A 22,112-nucleotide genomic window follows, 5' to 3' on the forward strand; every position below is an offset into this window, starting at 1 on the left:
CATCTTGACCATCTGCAGTGTGGGTAGTTTTTTAATACATCAACATATGGTTATGGCCAAGTGGGCCTGTTGATATATTGCTAAGACAATAATTTTGTAAAGCTTCCTGTCTTGAAGTAACAAGAATTTTGTATTTTATTTCATGGCCCATTGGATTGAAAATATCCATCAAGCTGGTTTCAATCTTATCTTTATCTTTTTTGAAGGATAGAGAATCTATTTTGAAGGTCCATCTACATAACATAAAAATTTACCATTGTATTTCCGACTCAGTCAGTGAAGGAGACGTTGGAGAATAGGAAATTTGTCTAGGGATTAAGACCCCCTGACATCAACAAACTACAGTAGTGTTGTGACCTATTTCACACATCACCCCATCGCAGATGGGGACCCTCTGTTTTTGCTTTTTAGGGTTTTTGTCCTGGCTCTGCAGTTTCATAAATCTATTTTTTTTGAGAGTTTTGAGTTAGAGTTTTGAAGTCATCCCGAGCCAAATAGAGAAATCATGCTCAGAATCATGTTTGAATGTTGTCAAACTGCTTAGAAGGTCTAAAGGACGAAGATTGCAATTGCTTCGAGTCATTTTTGACAACTTTTATTTTTAGGAATTTCTGCTTTTTTGCTTTTTTTCTAAAATAGAAAGTTTGATTTTTGGCACTTTGGGCACAATCGAGGAAGCAACTTTTTTGGCTTGCTTTTTGCTTTTTGCTTTTTTGAAAGTAGAACTTGAGTTTTGTTCCTCAGGTCATTTGGTCAAGTACCCATGTATTTAGATTCAAATTTTTTTGCCTCTAACTACAAAAAGCAGGGTTATGTTTTTTTTGCTTTTTTTCTAGAATGAGGGTTTTGATCCTTAGGCCATATCATTACTGCCCATGTTCTTAGAATTGAAAAATTTGGTCTCTGAGTGTAAAAAGCAAGGTGGAAACCCTAATTAGGGTTTTGTTCTAGAAGATCCAACAACAATATGGCGGATCATATATGAACATAGCAACTCAATTGAGTATGTGTGGAAAGAAAAATTGACATGGCTGTCCAGATAAAATTCGCCCAAGGGAAGAATGGCAGACAAATGTTGAAGTCAGCATGTTGGAAGATGGCACATCAACTTCGATGTCCAAGTTTCCTTCAAGTCCGCCCATGCACAAACAAGTTGTCCGACACTTGCTAAACGCCTACCTTTAGTTAAGAAACTCATGGCGAAGGTTAAGCAAACTCCTACATATGGTTAAGGTTAAGCCAAGCAAACATGTCCAAGCACCTTCAAACCCCGCCCTAGCTCTTGGCAAATGGGAAATAAAGTCCGCCTTGTGCAAAGACATGTAAATTCCGCCTTGGCATAAGGAAGATGAAGTCCGCCCTTGGATTGTTTAAAGGAGTATGAAGTCTGCCCATGAAGGAGATGTCCTGACTTACTTGAAGTTTGCCCTAAGCAGACAATGTTCAAAATGAAGCAAAGTCCGCCTAGGAAGGAAAGAGAAGATGGCAAGACAAAGTCCAAGTCTGCCTTGGCCAAGACTACTTGAAGTCCGCCTAGGAAGGGAAGAAGATGTGCCAAAAGAAGTTGAACTTCACCCTATCAAGTGTGTGGCACAAGCAATACAAACCCCGCCATGCTAAAGAGAAGATGGCAAGACATTATCAAAGTCCGCCCTTGGTAGATGCACTCCAAAGTTGCTAAGACAAGAAGAAAGCATGTCCAATGAGAGCCAAAGCCTGTCCTCTAGGAGAAAGACAAGAAACAAAATAAAGCAAGGCAAGTTCAGAAGAAGATTGTCCAAGTCTGCCAAAAGGTAGATGGCACAAGAGGAGCCAAGTCCGCCTTGGCTGGTAAGGTATAAAGTTCGCCAAAAAAAGAAAGCATAAAAGACATGGCACATTAAGTCCCAAGTTCACCTTACCTAGGAGATGTTTGGCATGGTCAAAAGAAAGCAAAAGATATGGCAAACAAACCTCATAGCTCGTCCATGTCCTAACATCATCAAAGAAGCAAGACGGCGATGTATACTTGAAGTCTGCCCAAGGGGGATGGAAATATGAACAGGGCACGAACTTCATGAAGTCCGCTGAGGCTAATGACAAGATAAGAAAGGTTTGCCAAGGCATGGCGAAGACCAAGAAGAAGATTGTCCAAATTCCTTCCAAGTTTGCCATGAGGAAGTATGTGCCTGTTGTGACGTTTTCACACATCGCCCCATTGCAAATGGGGACCCCTACTTTTTTTGCTTTTTAGGGTTTGTCTTCTAGGTTTTTTTAGGGTTATGTCCATTAGCCTTTGCATTTTGAGTGTCGCCGAGGGGATCACATGGATAGCAGGTCCGGCTTGAGTGATGTCTTGATCCTGAAATGTGGCTAAGTCTGGAATGTCCTGAAATTTGGCTAAGTCTGAAGTCTTGATCCTGAAATTTGGCTAAGTCTGGAATGTCCTGATCCTGAAATTTGACTAAGTCTGGAAACTGAAAAACCTCAAAAAACTAGATTTTGCAATATAACTCCTGGAGGTCTGAAACCACTCTCAAACATCCTGAAAGTATATATGGAATATAACTTAAAGTATAAGAGACATTTCTTATACTTAAATGTTATATTCCATAAAAATTATCCTGATAGAGAGTTCAAAAAGTCAAAGAGTGCTCCTGTCCTTCACTGAGGGTCCAGAGCGAAAAGCGCTCCTGTCCCTCTCCAGGGGTCCAAGGCGAATCGCTCCTATCCCTCACCAAGGGTCCAGAGCGAAAAGGCTTAGTGGAGTCATTCCTTACCTTGTTTGGACAAATTGAGACATCAAAGGCATGGTGAAGGACAAAATGAGCATGATAGAGCATCAAGACTTGATCAAAGACAATGAAATGATGGAGTTTTTGTCTAGAAAGGTAAAAGCGCTCCTGTCCCTCTCTGAAGGACTAGAGCGATTTTATTCGTATACACATTTTTAGACCTTGTTTGGACTCGAACTCTTATTCATGGCGTGTAACAAGATGATATCTTCCTTAGCCAAGACATTTTTTGATGAAAATTGTAACGATTTGGCCTAGAGAGCAAAATTCGCTCCTGTCCCTCACTGAAGGACCGGAGCTTGAATTCCTAAATTACATTGTCCTCACAAGATTTATATGATTTCGCGATTTGAGGAGGTCAAGAGAAGTATGTTTTATTCGTTGAATATAACTTGAGTAGCTTATGAAGGAGAAAATCAACCTAAGTAACTAAAGTGCTCCTGTCCCTCTCCAAGGGACCAGAGTGATTTTTAAAGGAAGCTCCTGTCCCTCACTCAGGGACCAGAGCGATTTTCTCAAGAGACAAGTTTCTGGCCAAGGTAAAGCGCGTTTCAAGTTTGACATGAATGAAGGGAGGCGTGATCAATCCATTGAAGATAATTTCGGAAAAATAGCAAAACGTAAGTGAGCTCAAAGTGGCCAAGGCGCTCCTGTCCCTCACCAAGGGACCAGAGCGAAATATTCAAGGATGCCTAATTTTAAAATGCCACTTTCGTTTCCAACTCTCAAGATGGAGTAAGTAATGACGTTTTACGCCTTGAAGATAATTAGATATTGATATGATTAAGGATTTGTGCCATGGACTAAAGATCGCTCCTGTCCTTCACTGGAGGACTAGGGCGATTTCTATAGAATCAATCATTCCTTTCCAAAACCACGTCAAGGCGAGATTATGCAAAGTGAGAAATGTCTTTAGGAAGATAGTGAACAAGGAATTAACCTCAAGAATCGACAATTTTAAGCTCAAAAGCAAAAAATCGCTCCTGTCCTTCACTGAAGGACCAGGGCGAATATCCTTGGAAGAGCTCATTTTGTCTTGGAGAAACGAGTTAGGCTTGCATAGAACAAACAAGGAAGATCATTGATTGCCCTGCAACATGAATTGGCGATTGGAAAAGACAAGGACCAAGAACAAAAGGTAAAATCGCTCCTGTCCCTCTCCAAGGGACCAGGGCGAAAGTGCTTTAAGGCACACTCCTTCCAAAGGTCGCACGAATTAAACTCAAAATGCTAAGCAAGAATGCTATTTTGGACGTCCAGGAAGAGACTTTGAACGTGAAAAGCGAGAAACACAAGGCTAAAAATGCAAGGCGCTCCTGTCCCTCACCAAGGGACCAGAGCGATCTTGTTGGTATCCATTATTTTACCATGCTTGGGCGCCAATATCCTTCAAAATTGCATTAAATGCCAATTTTCGCTAAAACTCCAAGATATTTTTGAAATTAAATTGACATTTAATAAGCGCGCAAAACATTTAATAATTAATTTAAGCCTTTAAAAAATCAAAATTTTAATTATAAAGGCATTTAAAATTAATTTTTATTAAATTAAAATTGAAAATGGAGCGCTTTGAGGTATTATTTTTATCCATTTTATTAGGTCGGCCTCTTGTTTTTGCAAATTTATTTATTTTTTGGCCTATTTTGCCAAGTCGGCCTATGGGGAGATGAAATGGTGAGCGCCCTATATAATGGGGGTATTTTGAGCAATTTTAATCATCATTCATTCATTATTTCAAGTGTGATTTGGAGAAGCAAGGAAGGAGGTGCGAAATCTAGCTTGTGTGGAGCGAATTTCTACCAAGTGTGGAGACTAAGGAAGGCGAAATTCATCTTGAAGGCTATTGGAGAGGCGTATTTCTTGCTAGATTGGAGGATAAATTCCAGATGTTTTGAAGGTATTTGAAGGCGAATTTCCAAATTTTTGAAGAGGAAGGTGGAGTTCTTTTCCAAGCTAAAGGAGGTGCATTTTATCCAAGGGAGAGCTTTGATCTACACTTTGCCTAGCAAAATTCATCTATTTTTACATCATTTCTTAGAGTTAATTCTCAAGAAGAGGTATGGCAAAATCATCTTGACACCCTTATTCAAGGTTTGATTTTTTAAGCATTTTTTGGAAAAATCTAAGTATTACATGGTTAATTAGGAAATGATAACTCAAGATTTATCATGAAGTTTCCTAATTAAAATCTTGAATCTTCCTTTTAAGTTTAAATTTTAGACTTCAAGATATATTATTAATTGTAAAATGTTGTGTAGGTATCAAGATGGCGACTCCCAAGCTCGAAGGATCTACAAGTCGGAAGGTTCTCCTCAAGGAAAATCAAGCCAGATCAAGGACGATCAAGCAAGGACAAGGGCGGCCTCCTCCAGTCTAGCATTCCAAGGCGAGGTACATCATCATCCTGCAAATCAAGGACACAAGAAGTCAGAGCAAGGGTTCGTTGAAGAAGCAGATATTTCCAGATGAATTAATTAAAGCTAGCTTCTCAACAACATTAAGTTGAATATCTACCAAGTTACAAGTGTCAGATGAGGTGGCATCCCAGTCATCACATCCCAGTCGGATTGGTCCACCTCAACAATGTCCAAGTTCAATGTACCTAACTCATAGAAGGTAGCACAAACTTCTATGTACCTACCCCGGCTATTCATTGGTGGAATTTTCCAGAGAGGACATGTGTCCAAGCAATACAATTTTATCATTGGTCAAGCATTAAATGTTATGTAATGGTTGTAACAAACCCTAATTAGGGTTTTCATTGTTGAATCTTGGCCATTGATCTCAAATTGATCTAAGCCATCGAATTGTATTGAGGGCACTATATAAGCCCTGACATTTCATTTTGTAAAGGCAATAGTTAGAATGGATAGAAGCAGTTAATAGAAGACAAATAGAGAGTAGTTAGAAGGTGATTAGAATAGCAATTAGAGTAGAGTAGAGAGAGAAGGCAAAGATTGTTGCCAAGATGTTGTTGTAAAAGACTTGTAACTTCATTGAAGAAATGGTGAAATTTATGGGTCGATTTGACAATTTGCATGGTCTTTATACTTCTCATATTTGATTTCATGTTATTAGATGAGTGAAAGAAATGTGCTTGATTGATGGTGAAATTCGTATATCCATACTACTAGCAGTTTGTTGATTGCAGACTTGCCTTGCGTAGTCAACTGGAATCGTTCAGCTTAAGCTTAACTTCAATTGTCGCTTCTTCATTGATATGCATCAGCCTGATGGTGTCTATGCCTGCGGTGATGATTTGAACATCATAAAGCTTTCCTTCGAAGATCGCACTAACCTTGTGGAGATGGTCCTGCGATGTCAAAACAAGACTTAGTTAGAATTTCATCAAAGATCATTCATTGCTCCTACATTCTTAGTATTAGGATTAGATCCTCTCCTCGCCCTCATCTTTTTTCCTTTTTTCAAATCTAAGCTAGTGAAAATCCTGTGTTCCAGCAATATTCAAAGCAAATCAGAAGTTCAATCATCAAATGTAAGTCCCCTTGTGATTCCAGCAAATCACATCATACCACAGAGAGCTTATCCACACGTAGAGACCCTACATACAAGAACCTTGAAGTTTCTCCGATTGATCCTTTTCGCGATATCTTCAGCATTCGGAAACTTTATTCAAGAGAGGATAAGGTACCCTTGGGTATTTTATTCTGTGTTAGGCAGTGTACAAAATACACGTCAACAGTGCCAAGAAGTATCAAAGTCCAACATGAAAGGATGTCTAAAGCATGCCAAAAATAAAGTGGAGTTTGCCTTGGTGAGACATTGACAAAGAAGTCACAAAATTTGCCTAAGGATATGCATGTCTAAACAACTTCAAGGTTTGCCAAGAGAAAATAAAATTTTGCCAAAAGAGAATTATCCAAACAACTTGGAAGCACACTTCGAAGAAGAAATTAAAATGTCCCAAGGTAGATTGTCCAAACATCTTGAAAGTTTGATCAAACACAGACATTCCAAAGTTAGCCTAGGCATAAATGGAATATGTGAAGATACTTGAACAAGGCATGAAAAAAATTCGCCCATGGACAGAAAGACAATCAACTTGCCATGACGAAGAGACTAAGTTACCGGTTCTTCCCCTTTTGGCCTGGGTTCGGGTTCTGGTTCTTGCCCGGTCCTGGTTCTCCCCGGGTTCTCCTTGGGTTCCTCTCAGGTCCTTCCCAGGTGGAACCCAGGTAGAACCCAAGAGGACCTGCATGAACCCAGGCCCGTGGTTTCCAAAAAATAGGGCCACGGGTCAAAAAAATAATAAAAAAAGACTTTTTAAAATATTTTTTTTTATAATAAAACTCTAATTCACCCCTTTATGACTTTTAAAAAAAGACTTGAAACTTGAATATTATCTTTTTTGCAAATTATGAATATGATATTAGACTTATTTATTAGTTTACTGATTACATTTGCGATATATGAATATTGGCATTGGCAATTAATAATTATGGATTTATCATTTATCATTTATGTATGGAAAGTCACATTGTATATTTTATTTTTGTATGGATTGTATATATTGAACATATATATATATATATATATATATACGGACGAACCTGAACCCGTACCCGTACCCGTACCCAAGATTTTTTTTTTTTTTTTTCCGAATCCACGAATCCGAACCCGAACCGGTAACTTAGTGAAGAGAGAAAAATGGCTAAAGGAAATACAAATTTGAGAAAAAATTGCACAAGAAATCAAGGGTCAATCAACGAACGGGCTGGAAAATAATTTTTTCTAACACTTCGAATTATTTTCGAAAGGAAGATAATTTCAACACTTAGAAATATTTTGAATAATTCAAGAAAATTCAATTTGAAAGAAAGTTTTAGAAGATTCCTTAACTAAGGATGGAATTTTGTGAGAGAAATAAAACTTTCCATTTTGGAAAGATTTAAAACATAAAAACACAAAAAAATAATAAAAATTTAAAAAACCCCCCCAAAAAAACACAAAGATGAAGCTTCTAAGTTTAAAATCCTTTAATTCTATATATTTTCAACCAGTCACTTTCAAGATTCATTATTCAGGTTGGAAATTTGTAGAGCAATTGAGAAGTTTTCTCTCATATTTTTGAAAATTGATTCTTGAAGAGAAATTTTGAAGAAGTAAAATTCTTCTGTGTTGGAAGTCAAGAAATTAAGTGTTTTTTTCTGATTTTAAGACAAATTTTCAGAATTGAAGGTGAATTTCAGTCACAAAATTCAATTTCTAAGACATAAAATCTGAAATTGACTGAATTTTTCAATTATCCTGTCTTATTTCTCTCAAATTTTATCAATTTCTTGACTAAATTCTTCACTTTCAGTCTGCTTTTTTGCTGAAAATTAACCTTTTAACTGGCTGAAAGTGAAAATTCCAAGAAAAAGGATAACAAATCAGAATTAAAACCTTAGAAATAATATTGAATTTTTATGTGTTATGCAGGTTAATGACCACCAAAGGAGCACCGTCCAGAAAAGAACCAATGAAGTTTGCCAGTAAACAACGAGAATCCAAGGTCAAATCTAAATGGAAGAATGTCACAGACACTGACCTTGGACATGTGGACTTAGAAGAATTCAAAAAGAGGATGTATGGGCATGATGGATACCTGCTGACATCCATTGCTTGCCGGATGATGAGAAATGGCATCGTCTAGGAAGCTGGATTTCCTTTGGCTAAAGAATGTGCTGAGCTGATAGTTGAGTGCGCTATACACTACAATGCACAATCAAGAGAGATCATTGCACCCAATGGAAGGGTTTTAGTTAATCTTTCAGAGTTAGCCATTCAAGAGACGTTTGGAATTCCAAACTACAATAAAACCTCCTACAAGACCAAAGAAGATACCAAGAGGATCTATGATAACCAGTCTGAACTCTGTGCCGCAAATATTAACAAATCATGGTTGGAAAAAAAAAGTCCCCAAGGGGAAGTGCCAAAGAATCTGTTGCGTCCATACTTCAAAGAGGAATATGGTGATATCATCCTATTGCTGAATAGAGTAATGGGCAGCCCTCAGAGTGCACCATTCGAGACATGGATGTACTACTTCATAGATAAAATTACCGTGGTGGTCAAGACATTAAATTCGTCCCACATAATCAGCTTTAATCTTCATGAACAGTTGATAAATTTGGAGAAGACAAAGACATTCTACGTGAGCTCCTACATTATCTACTCATTGGCCAAAAAATTTAGATATTCCGGACTCGTCTGTAGGGGCATAGTTGGCAATGGAGAAAATGAATTCAAGTCTTATGATTGTTACCCACAGCTGCAGCTTAAGGAGAAGAGCCATTTCAAGCGAGTCAATGATGCATTCCTAATGTACATCAAAAGGACATTACAAGGAGGAACTCACCAGAGATAATCTCCTGAAGCCAAAAGTTTAATCAGGAAGTATGGATCCTGGTTTATCTAGTTTCCAAAATTTACATACATAAGAGTTCAAGGTTTTGACGGTTGTCCTTATCGACTTCCAGTCTATCCAACTGTGATGTTCCGTACGCCTTACGGTCCCTTCAAACACTAAGAGCACTGTGATGTTCCGTATGCCGTACGGTCCCTTCAAACACTACTCCTCTTGTACAGTGACGACCATATGGTATGCTCCTTGTTATGTCCGTACGACGTGCAGATTAATGACCAGACAGTACGGTGAGTGTTTGGATGTACGATAGTCTGTTGCTCGACCGTACGGTTGGTGTTGGTTGTACGGATAGGGTGTACGATAGTGGGCTGTACAGTGGGTATTCACCCACCGAGTTCCGCCCTCGATGCCCTCCAGACACTTAGTCAGTTCGACATTGCACAAAGGAGTGGAATGAATTATTATTATTCCTGACACACGAGACTTAGATGAAGATTCGCACATGCAAGAGAAATTATATTGATAATGATCGCACAACAGATTACACAGATTTTGAACAGAAGTTGAATAGGGTGAGGTGAAACTCCCACCGAAACTGCGGATGCCAAGTAGGGAGGATCTCTCACCTCCGAAATGACAGACAAGTTGAACTCCAATTGGAATTCGCACATACAAAGAAAAACACCAAATTCGCATACCCACAACAAAGACTAACTCAGCCATATATAGGGGCTCTGGGAAACTTCCCGAAGGGTTACAAACGGGCCGACACAACAAACATAACTTAACTAATAAAATAAAAAGGGGGCCCAAAATATTTTATTATTAAATTTAGGGCCATACAATAATTAATATTATTTAATTATATCAGGGAAATTACAAATCCTTGCCGCCCAAAGATTGCTTGCCCTCAAGCAATCCATCATCAAACGGTTTGCCCACTGTAGAGATCTAGGGTCCCAAACCAAGCGCGAACATTGATAGCCATATCTGAAATCTCCATGCCGCAACATGACCACGTGTCCACACATGGAAGTAAGCGAGAAGAGTAAACCTCCCTCCAGCTTCCACTGCTCCACTTTGATATAAATGTTGCTATGCCTGGAATCATTAGGATCCCACGGAAACCAATCATCAAACACATCGATGCCTGGATCCCAAGCTATCATGCCTTCATGCCAATTAGTCATTTTCCAATGATGGTCTAGAATCTCAAAGCTCATCTGCAATAGGTTCTTCTCATGTAGATGCCGCTCATTCGGAAAAGCAATGCTCATGTCTGTTGCATGTTCTTCATACCATTGTGATGTTTTGGAATCTCTGTCACTCACTATGTTCTGTGGAAGACCATGCTGGCAGAATACCTCACAAAAGAACCACTCGGCCGCTTGAGCTGCCTGGTATCCAGTGGAGATGGCAAAGAAATGAGCATACTCGGTCAAACGATCTGCCACGATGAAGATGCAATCCTTTCTTTTCACTTTGGGAAGCCCGGTAATGAAATCCATCGAGATGCTATCCCACTTCTGGTCAGGGATTGGCAATGGTTGAAGCAATCCAGCGGGTAAGGTGTGCTCAGATTTGTTCTCCTGACAGGTGGGGCATTCCCGCACGTACTACAGAATGTCGTTCTTAAGTCCCTTCCAGGAAAACCTTTCTCGGATATGTCTGTAGGTTTTCAAGTATCCTGGGTGTCCGACCAAGGGAGAGTCGTGCATTTCCTTCGGAATCTTCTCCTTCATCTTGGACTCAGGCACCAGATAGATTCTGTCCTTGTAGTAAATGATGTCGGCAACCACCTTGTATCGGTCATCCTGCACTTGACCATCCATCAGTTTGCACGCGAATGTATTCTTGGAGCATTCAACCAACAGATGTTCCTTCCAATCCACCAAAATCTGGGATAGAGAACATATGGTAGGCCTTCTCACGAGGGTCTGGGAGAGCCTCTGCTCACCACTTCTTAACTCCCTCAACGCATCTATCAATCCATCACTCGGTGCCATGATTCTCCCAACAGGTTGGCAGAATTACCAGCTCTGATACCACTATAATGTCCCTTCGTCAATCTGGGTCGTACTGTTAAGAGTAATTGCATGGTGGAAGATGATGTGCTATGTACGGTGGAATGTAGGACGTACGGTGTGCAACACGTATGGTGAGGGTGTGGGATGTACGATGTGTGATTGTATGGTGAGGGTGTGGGAAGTACGATGTGTGACCGTACGGTGAGGGTGTGGGTTGTACGGTGTGGGAACCGTATGGTGAGAGTGCAGACCGTACAGTGAGAGAATCATACGGTAGTGGAGACTCGTCGCCCGAGCCAAGCTGTTCAGCGTGTGGTTTATTCAGCCAAAGTGTGGTATATGGAATCGATGAAACTTGCAATAAGGTATGATGCCAGATAAACGATGAAAAAGATATATATTTCAAGAATTTGCACAAGCCAGAGAATAGTCAGATTAATGCACTTCAGATAACAACAATACTGAAAGCAGGGCAGAGTAGGGTGAGGAGTTACTCCCACCGAAACTGCGAGTACCAAATAGGGAGGGTCTTTCACCTCCGAAATGGCGGATAACAGAACTCCAACAGGAATTCGCACAACAGAGAAAAATACCAAATTCGCATATCTACAACAATGACAGACTCGGCCATAAATATGGGCTCCGAGAAAGTTCCTGAAGGGTTACAAACGGGCTGACACGAACATAACATAACTAATAAAATAAAAAAGGGGGCCAATAGGTTTTATTATTAAATTTAGGACCATACAATAATTAATATTATTTAATTATATCGAGGACATTACACCAACCAACATGATGATCCTACTTTAAGTTCTTAGACAACTGGAAACATATTAGGGCTTCAAAAGGATAAGACAGAAGGTAGCTATATCCTTTCCATTCTTTATTGGAAATATGCAAGAGTCTTGTTCGACACCATAGGCAGCTGAAAGTGTCAGGCTAGAAATGCGGTGGTATCCCTTTATATTCTACCAGTCAAAAGCTAACTATGATCCTCACAACAATATTGGATTAGTGAATGGAGAAAGATTCAAACATAGAAGATTTTTGGGTAAATGCTGCAGATGAATTTGACATTAGGGAAAAGGTTACCATCTAGATTGCCAGTAAGCTTGATCAGAACGACTGAACCTTTCCTTGTACCGGATCAGCTAGAAGACAGTGCAGAATATACTCAGCCTGGCTTTGATGAGCATGCACCTCTTTCTCCTATCAAATGGTCAGAACCAGAGCATGCAGACTTGACCACCTTGATGCAGCCAGTTAGGAAAAATTCCTGGTGGTGGATTGATCAACAAAGTTCTAGATTAAGACGGAGAAATATAACCTTGACTTGTGACCTGATTGGTGAAGGAGAAGAATGCTCTTCAAATGCAGAGGCATCTCAAAGTGCCAGGCCAATTGAAAGTGCTAAAAAGAAAGGAAAGGTAGTTGTGAATGAAGGACCTACTCAGAAGAAACAAAGGCTAGAGCCATCTCATTTTGCCACATCAACAAACATAAATGACATATTGGCCATTGATAAGTCATTGGCAAAGATGGAAATCCCTTCCCCAATTCATGGAGAAAACGTAGAGTCAATCCATCAAGAAGATGAACAACCTCCATCTCCTACTGGTACAAAAGTATTGGAATCAATTGATGAATGGATGTTGAGGAAGGTGAATTTCAAGAAGGAATGATTTCCGCCCTTCGAGGTATCACATGTGAAAAAGGCAATCAGGAAGTAGAAGGCATTGAGCAGCCCACTGTTCTTGATTGGTTGAAGGAGAGATTGAAAATAAAGACACAAGAAATAGAAGTTCAAGAAGAGGATGATATGGCAGATTTTTTGGCCAGATTAGAATAGGTTGCCACAAAGAAGCTAGCCAGAAGGTTTTCTACCATCCAGAGAGATGCAGCTGGTTGTAGGGTAGTGCAAATTGCTGTGCAAAAAGTAGAAAAGGCGAAGGGAGATATTAGTCCCCATGAATTTGAAGTCACTGCGATCAGTTTAGGACCAACTACCAAGAGGCAGGAAGCTGTAGACTTGGATAATTCAGTTGCTTCCATGAAGGCAAGAGTGGACAAGGAAGTAGAAAAGGAGGACTATAAGAAAGAAGTTGAGTGCCCGAGGGAATACATTCAACATTTGACTAAGCCGCTTGATCAAGTAAATCTAGAAGCTCCTCCACTCTTGAATTCACAGGAAACAATCAGAAGTACTGAGGAAGAAATAGTAACAGCCAGGGAAACCAAGGCATGGATGGAAAACACAAGTAAAGAGGTAGCCACATTTGTAAAAAGGTTAGCATTAACATATGGACAAACCTCCTCTTTACTCTCCAAGATTGTGAACATGGTAGAAGCATGAGCCGACCTTCAGGACATCCAAGAAAGAATTATTCCATGCCTTAGAGAAGTGAAGGGAGTTTCAAAGCAAGAATTGATTGATGGAAATGTAATTGAAGCAAGAGCTGCATATGACTTCAACAGTTGGCACTGGACATTGGTTGCACACAGTGAAGTCTTGGAGAAAGTGAAGGCAGATGCTAACAGAGCAGAGGAGCAGATAAAAGAAATTCAAGACAAGGTTTACCTTGTAGCTGCAAAGGTACTTGAAAAAGAAACTATCTGAGAGAAGGATATGAGGTTAGAAAATTTGAAGAACAAGACACAGGAAATCTTCTCTACTGGACCAGTCCTGAAGAAGAATTTGGCTAAGGCATCGAACCTCCTGTCCATTGGAGATGCTTTCCAAAAACAGGAATTAGATTGGGAAATCACTTTTTCTGTATGTGCAGATGATTTGGAAGGATTAGAAATCAAAGTCAGTGTGCTGCCACATGTCACGATGGAAGAGGTTGATCAAATTGTGTCCAAGTTCATTGAGCTTTATGCCTCTCAACAGGAGAAGGGGGTGCAATCCTAAAAGATAGCACTTTGTGCCACTTGTCTTACATGCACTGGATATTCGTTTTATTTTGGGAAACCCTAATTAGGGTTAGGTTGTCTTAATCTTGACTATTGATCTTAGATTGATCTCGGCCTTTTATTTGTTTTCAGAAACTCTATATAAACTCTTTCTCTCATTTCATTTTAGTTTGGAGAGATTTATGAAATTGTTGCGTAGAGCTACTTGGATAATAAAAAGTTCATTTTTAGTATTGTTTTGAAGCCTTATTGTCATGGTTGCATATTTTCTTCAACACTTGGAATAGATTTGCTTTAAGTAATTTGCTTTGAAGTTTTTGGATGAATGCAAGATTGATAGTTTAGATTGGTGAAATTTTGCTCATACTTTTGTTGGATGGATGATTTTCATTCAATGTGTAAAGTTAGCCTAAGCTTTTGATGTGGGTGCTTAACTTCTACTTTGAGTAATATTGTTCAATTGTTGGTATTATTCATTAGTGTGAAAATCTTAAGCACAACCCTAGAAGATTGCACCCGCTTTGCGTAGTTGTCCAAGTGTGGCGAAACAAAGTGTCGTTACTAGTTTCACCTAGTCTTTACCGTCTCTTGAGTTCTTAGCAGTGGTTAGAATTCCTAAACCCTTATCCTTTTTATCTTTTTTGAAATCTCAAATCAGAAAATCCAAAAACAAAGAGCATTTATTGATAAATTCACCCAAGACCAGCTTGTGAATGATACTAGTTGTCAAGCGTAGGTCCCCCTTGTATTTCAGCACACACTACTCAAGAAGCTATCCACATAAAGTCGCCCGTTTGCACATATAGATCTTGGAGTCGCCTTGTGGTCTTTCTCACAATCTTGGCACAAGTAGTGATTTTGTTCAGGAGAGGATAGAGTATCCTTGGATATTTTATTCTAATGTTCGGTATATAATAAAACGTACACCAACAAGTAGGAGGTTAGTGTAATACAAACATGGATATATTACCTACTTTTGTGCCTTTTTGATTGCTGACATTATGGACAGAATGTATCACATCATCCAAGTGCGTGTTGGAATGAATTTTGACTTTTTAACTAGATTTGTTGAGAAAGTGTTATTTGAGTAAACCAGTTTGATTGTAATTTGATTTCCATAAATGCTTACAAATGTCATTCAAATCGTTCTAAATGTATCCTATCACAATTGGCTAAAAGCAATGGTCTTGACTTACAGTGTGCTGTCATCTGAGTCGAGTATAAATGCTAATCAATCATAATTGTCATTGTTTGTTGTTTGCTAGTTGCTAATTGCTGTTATTTTTGAGTTGAACCTTTGTATTATCCCTATTATTGGACTAAGATCTATATTCAGCCATATGATGTTGAATAATTGAACTAAGCTAGCATTGGGCCATATTCATTCCAAATATTGGGCTGATCATTCAAGTTATTAGTAGGTGAAGCACTATATTTTAATTAGTCTCGTGATCAATATAATTATTGGATACACTTTGTTTTGAGTCTTTTGACTCATTGATTTTATTGGTCCTAATATTTCACTAAAGCTTTATTTTGAGCCTCAATGATTTGTGCCATAAAATTAAGTTGTTGGATGATAATTGAGAATGTGAGTAGTTGGAATCATGAGCTAGGAAGCATTCTTGGCATTGAACATCAAGGAATGCTAATATTGGGTATTGGTCTCAAGATGGCCTTTCTCCATATTTCACATGTTTCTCTTTTAAAATTTACCATATTCTAGAAAGCAACTTCGTATTTTTTTGTTGTATTAAGATATCCAAAAGCAAATGAAGTATGACATTCTCTGCCCTTCTATCAACCAATTCTTATTAATTTTAATTTCCCAAAACTTTATATCATAGTTTTGGTTGAAAAACATTTTGTAGGACACATCTTCTCTTACAAGAACTTGATAATCACATCAGTTTATCAACAAGATCACATAAAAGTCTTACCCTTAAAACTGGAAAGGATAACATGTGAGCCTTCACCCGAAGAAGAAAATATCCAACTTTTTTGCAAAAGTAAGAAATATAAGCTTTAAAAAGAATAGCCAAATCTCCCTTAAAAATGTCAACTCTCTTAGGTCAAGTGGAGAACTGCCCCAATGAAAAGTAGCTTTAAATACAGGGAAGCAATAGTGGACAGCTAACATAATGAATAAACAATTGAATTCAGCCCAAAGCTCAGCCAAGTAACCTTCCAAACTTTGGAGAAGCCCTAACCACCTAAAAGACTTTTTATTTCAACATAGCTTTTGATTTCTAAATAGTTTGGCAGCAAATCTTTCATTGTGCTTCAGGATCATTTACCCTCCAACTCCAGGAGTTAAAATATTTAAACATAAATATTATATTGACATCCATGACTATCATGTGATCTAGACTTTAAGAGGGGTCTCTCATGAACATTTTCATAATTTGAATGCACAGGCATTAAGCACTAGGTTTAAGTGTTTGTTTTTTTACTTATGTGCCAGAAACAAAGGGCTTCATTGTATACAGAACGGTAAACATATCTGATATACAAGAGCAGGGAAACTGATCAATATGGTTCTTCAAAGTAGGAGCAACTGTTGTGGATTGCTTTAATGCTAGGTTTGAAGCTTCGATGAAAATATAATTCCTGTGATTTTAGAATAACATAGATACTGCTAGTGTGATACATTTCTTCTGTTCAACATCAATGAAATAGATGATTTTAGATTTTGAATGTATTTAGAAGGAATTTATCTTTTTGGCTCTGACATAGTATTGCTGTTTTTAGTTCATCGCTCAAATCTCATGGTTACTTATCACAGTTTTTTTTTTCTCTGATAGCTTCGAAGGATTCTTATTCAACTAGGACCATTCTATATTAAGGTGAGATAACAGAAAAATGCACTATGTCAATTAAAGACTAATGGATATTCAGGTATATTGATAATTTTACATCATGTTCCCTATTTATGTCCTTTATAAGGGCCCAATTACAGTCATCATCATTGATAATGTGAAAATAATTGCAAGTTAATATTTTCTTAACTTTTATATCATAAACTTTTCTTCTTTCATGCTATATGTTTTTTTTCTATTTAACAAGGAAAGTATGTTGTACTAACTACTGAACAAGCACTGCAAATTAAATTCCTCTAGAAATTTCTCATTTTGTCCTGATGTTTTCTACAGATGAAATTTTAATGGATTGAGAACTAAACTGAAAGATAGATTTAGATTGAACTCTATGACCTGATAATAAACCAAATGATTCTTATACTACTTAATAATAGTCCATTTATAATCTAAAATCTTAAAGCATCAGCCTTGGGGACCAGATAGATTGTACTGAAAAACCTTTACAAGAAACCAATAGAGATCTATATAGTAAGATGGAGCAGCACAGGCTATTGACAGATATCTGAAGTGAAGATGTGACAGTGTATTGTTTTGAGAACTTGTCCCACCCATATTACTAAATATTACCAAGGATGGCAGACCATGATATACTGAAAAATTTAGAAACTAGCCCCAAGAGCCCAACACCATCGATTATCGCAGAGTGCTTCAAAATTCATTTCTGAACCCAAAGATGCAGTCAAACATTTATGCAGAGGCATTTCAAAAGATCAAAAAGAGGAGCCTTGCCTTCAGTCATCATCATAGAACTGCTCAGACTCCACCATCTCGACAAACTCGTCCTTCCACTGCGAATTGGCTTCGACATCTATCACCAGAGCTTGACGGAAGAACTGACGACCCATAGCAGCCCATTGGTGATGGCGTTGGTGATGGCATTCCAACGCATGAGCCGGCAAGTGAAGTAGGAACAATTGTCTAGGAACTTCCACGTTGGACTCAAACAATTTGGGATATCATTTGGCTAGGGAATTTCAATCCTCGGCTTTGCCAAAACCACGATATCAATGTCATCCACCAAGAAGTCTTGCTTGAAAACTAGCCAGAGCAACATAAGAGACTCGACTTTCTCCATTGATAACAGGGTTGTGTTGATGTGTTTTTAATGACACCTTCAAACACAGAATAAAATACTAAGTATCTTATCCTCTCTTGAACAAAGAGCTCTCGGATGCTAAACAATGTGATCAAACCAGACGACTCCAAGGTTTCAATACTCGGGTCTTGACTTAATATGTTGATAGACTCAGTGATTGTGATGTGATATTGCTGGAATCACAAGGGGGACTTACGTTTGATACTTGAACTCTTGCTTCAATGTGATTGGAACTTGAGATCTAATTGACTTGAAAAAAGAAGATAAAAAGATTGAGGGTTTAGAGAAATCTAATCTATTTCCAAGATCAATGATAGCACTGGATCATGTTAGGATGGACACATTCCTTAAAACCGAGCTTTGCTTCGCCATGTTACCAACAACTACACAAACTGATGCAATTTTCCAAGGAAATTGAAAGGTTTTCATATCATGAATCATTTATCCAAATAACCGATACACTGGTGCAACTTGAACAAACATTTCCACTATTGAACTTGCGCATTTTAATGTTCAGGCTAACTATGCACTGCAATTGAAAATAATCCAACCACAAATGGTATGAACCAATGAATTATCAACATCCACACATTACTCCATCACAATCAATGAACTTGATCTAAGATGAGGATACAACAAGAAACCATGCAATATGTAGAAGAAACACTACTATCCACCATTAATTCAATGAAAAGGATGTTTATTTATAAGCTTGGCAACAATTTCTGCCTTCTCCTACTCTACTCTACTTGCTAATTATCTGGCTGCTTCTGTTATCTAATATCCAACTATTAACCTTTACAAATGAAGAAGTTATTACAATAATATTAGATTACCCTATAATGGTCATTTTATGTCATTTAGGATTATTTAGTCTTTTAGATAGTTTCTAAATTTTCTAGTGAGTTGTTTTAGAATGTTTCAGTTTTCTTTCTTAGTTATTTCTCTATGTAAGGAGACTTCGTATCCATTTTGTAATCACTCAATTACTTAATCAATGTAATGAAATATCATTTCATGGTATCAGAGCAGAAAAAGATCCTTTGACGAATTTTTTTAATACGTCTCTTTTCCCTTTATTTTTTCTAGAATATTTTTTAATTGCTTTTCTAATGAAAAAAAACGTGGCTGTTCATGGATTTCTTTTGGAGTTCGTAGTTTTTGTCTAGGTGCCGAATTTTCTGTCAAAATCGCGACTTCTGAGTTCACGTTTTTTTTTTCATTGAAGGCTTTTCTGCTACACGTTTTTCGCGTTTTTCCGACAGAATTTTTCGCGATTTCCAGTGTTTTCTTCCGACAATGGTGTGTTCTTTTATCTCTGCGATGTTTTTTTGGGATTTTCGTGACTGTTATCCACGGGTTGAAGGTTTTCGGGTCGCGATTTCACTTTTTTGCATTTTCATGTCATTGTACTTGTGCGTTGAGGGTTTCTGCGACTGTCGGGTTTTGTTTTCTGCGCGTGACGAGAGTTCGTGCCTGTTTTCTGTGATCGGAGTTTGTTTTTGTGGGTGTTCGTGTCAGGGTTTTTTCCAGACCTGATGATGTTTTTCTGGGCATGCGAATTTCGTGATTTATTTTACGCCACTACTGGTGCTTTTTCGCAACCTCTTCATTTTCCCCACGTGAAAAGTTTTTATTTCAGCAATAGAGAAATTTTAGGCGTGATTTTTTGGCAAATCGTGATTTTTTTTCGGACTGTTCTTCTTTGTTTGCTGCACAAAGGGCTTTTGGGGTTTTTGAAAACCAATTGTGTTGTTTTTACCTGCAGCTTGGGTTTATATGCCTTCTAGCAGATGTTTTCATTTTGAAGGTTTTGGTTTTTGCTCGATTTTTCAACAACCGTGGGTTTTCTAATCATGGGTTTGACTGATTTTTACTTGAAAATCAGAATTCTCAGCTTTTGCACCAGCTGCTCGCTGAATGTTTTTATTGGTTTTTGACTGAAAAATCTAACTCTTTTGAAGATCTGAGTTTGCCTCATTTTTCAAGCATCCACAAACGAGAGGGATGGCGTCGTTGACCAACATCTATTGGAGGCCAATCAGTAGTTCAACGATAGAAACTACAATACTTGGAAGCAGAGGATGCTCTCGATTTTTGAGTACCGGTGCCTCGATCAACTTGTTCTGCGTACATCTACTCATCCCACAGTGGTGGGCAAAGACCAGGACAAGTTTGATGAACGTAACCGAGAAGCGGTTAGGTTGCTAAAACTATCAATCACCGACGAAACACTTTCAGAGGTGCCATCTAGCAGGCACCTCTAGCAAGATAGCTGTGAAGATGTTGACACATATGAAAGATGTCCGTGAGATGTCAGATAAGAGCCGAGTGTTCTTTTTGAAGAACATGTTTTCAATGATGATGGATGAGAAGATGTCTCTACAAGAGCATCTTATGAAGATCAAGGATATACGCGATCAACTGGTGGCCATTGGTCGCAAGATGGAAGAGGAGGACATGGTAGTGATTACGTTGAAGAGTCTACCACGCTCCTACGAACACTTTATCGAGACTCTCAACATTACCTCCACTAATGTTGACTTGAAGTTTGAAGAGTTGTGCACTAAGCTATTGTAGCAAGCTCGGTGGAGACAACAGTTTGGTAGCAACAATGACATGGTTAATATGGAACAAGTGTTTACTGCCAAGGATAAAGGCAAAGGCGCATCCACTTAGCAAAAAGGAAAACACACATTTGAGAACGGTTCCAAGAAGAATTTCACCTCTCACTATTGTCGGAAGCTTGGTCATATCAAGAGGTTCTGCAGAAAGCGATTGGCTGATCAGAAGACCAACGAGGAAGAGTCTCAGCAGCAGGCTCATGTTGTAGAGCATTCTGAGGAGAGTCAGCCTTCTTTGCGTTTTAACATTTTTGTCTTGTGTAGGGTGGTTAGTTAATAAATTGACCATTATGGGAGGGTATTACAATAATATTAGATTACCTTATAATGGTCATTTTATGTCATTTAGGATTATTTAGTCTCTTAGTTTCTAAATTTTCTAGTTAGTTGTTTTAGAATGTTTCAGTTTTCTTTCTTAGTTATTTCTCTATATAAGGAGACTTCGTCTCCATTTTGTAATCACTCAATTACTTAATCAATATAATGAAATATCGTTTCAGAAGTGGAGCCTTATATAGTGCTCTCAATACAATTGAAAGGTTAGGATCAACTCCTCATCAATGGCCAAGATTGAAAGATAGAAACCCTAATTAGGGTTTGTTACATCCATTACATAACATTTAATGCTTGACCAATGATAAAATTACATTGAATAGGACACATGTTGTTCCTTGAATGTCGAACAATTAATGATGAGGTTAGGTACATCGAACTTTGTGCGTCCACATGTGGTAATTATCTTCCTTATTGGATCAGTCAAGTGCATTGAATTTGGACACCTTGACTTGGAATGATGTGATTGGGTTGAAAATGACTAGGCCCCACGTCAGCTTACTCCTTGTAACTCGTCACAAGTGTTTGTAATTGGGCAATATCTCTTGATACTCAACATTTCCAAGTGCTGGATGTGATGATGGTGGGATACGTTCCCAAATTGCATCATCCTTGGGGATCAAGCCTTCTAACTTTGATTAACTCTTTTGAAATTATTTGCTCAGGGGATGCATTCCTTCATTTTGTTTTTCATCTGATCATGTTTGGAAATCTTGAACTAGTTCTCTCCATTGTATTGCAATGTTGAAAATGCAAGGTGTAAGTGTAAACCCTTTACTTGATCTTGTCCTTATGATACCGATGCTTGGTGTAGAACTCCCTTAATGTAGCATGTTACTCTAGTTGACCTTCCTTTGTTCACAATGGACTTGATCATGATCCCCTCCTTGTAGCTCTAACTTGAATACTTCGTGTATTGGCAATGATTCTTGGATTTCCGGAGGAAATTCAGGATTGCTTTAGCATCTTTTAATGTCTTAGTTCTTGATTTTGCTGCTTTGTGTAACTTGATCTTCTATGTGGTTGAATTGTTCTTCATTGCATTGCAGAGCCCTTCATCCATGCCTATCTTTGTATGTCTTGATGTCTTTGT

The 22,112-nt window shown here is 38.3% G+C and overlaps 1 protein-coding gene across 4 annotated transcripts in view; it reads left to right on the forward strand.

Moving 5' to 3' along the window:
- The window catches only part of LOC131067345 (uncharacterized), a 163,043-nt gene that overhangs the window by 35,745 nt on the left and 105,186 nt on the right, over positions 1–22,112 (forward strand). For all 4 annotated transcript variants that reach the window (XM_058002312.2, XM_058002311.2, XM_058002310.2 and 1 more), the window contains exon 5: positions 16,892–16,933. In XM_058002312.2, coding sequence (XP_057858295.2) covers positions 16,892–16,933 — 42 coding nt within the window. The remainder of the gene's footprint in view (positions 1–16,891; positions 16,934–22,112) is intronic.

This window comes from Cryptomeria japonica, chromosome 5, assembly GCF_030272615.1.
Source record: "Cryptomeria japonica chromosome 5, Sugi_1.0, whole genome shotgun sequence".
Classification (NCBI taxonomy): domain Eukaryota; kingdom Viridiplantae; phylum Streptophyta; class Pinopsida; order Cupressales; family Cupressaceae; genus Cryptomeria; species Cryptomeria japonica.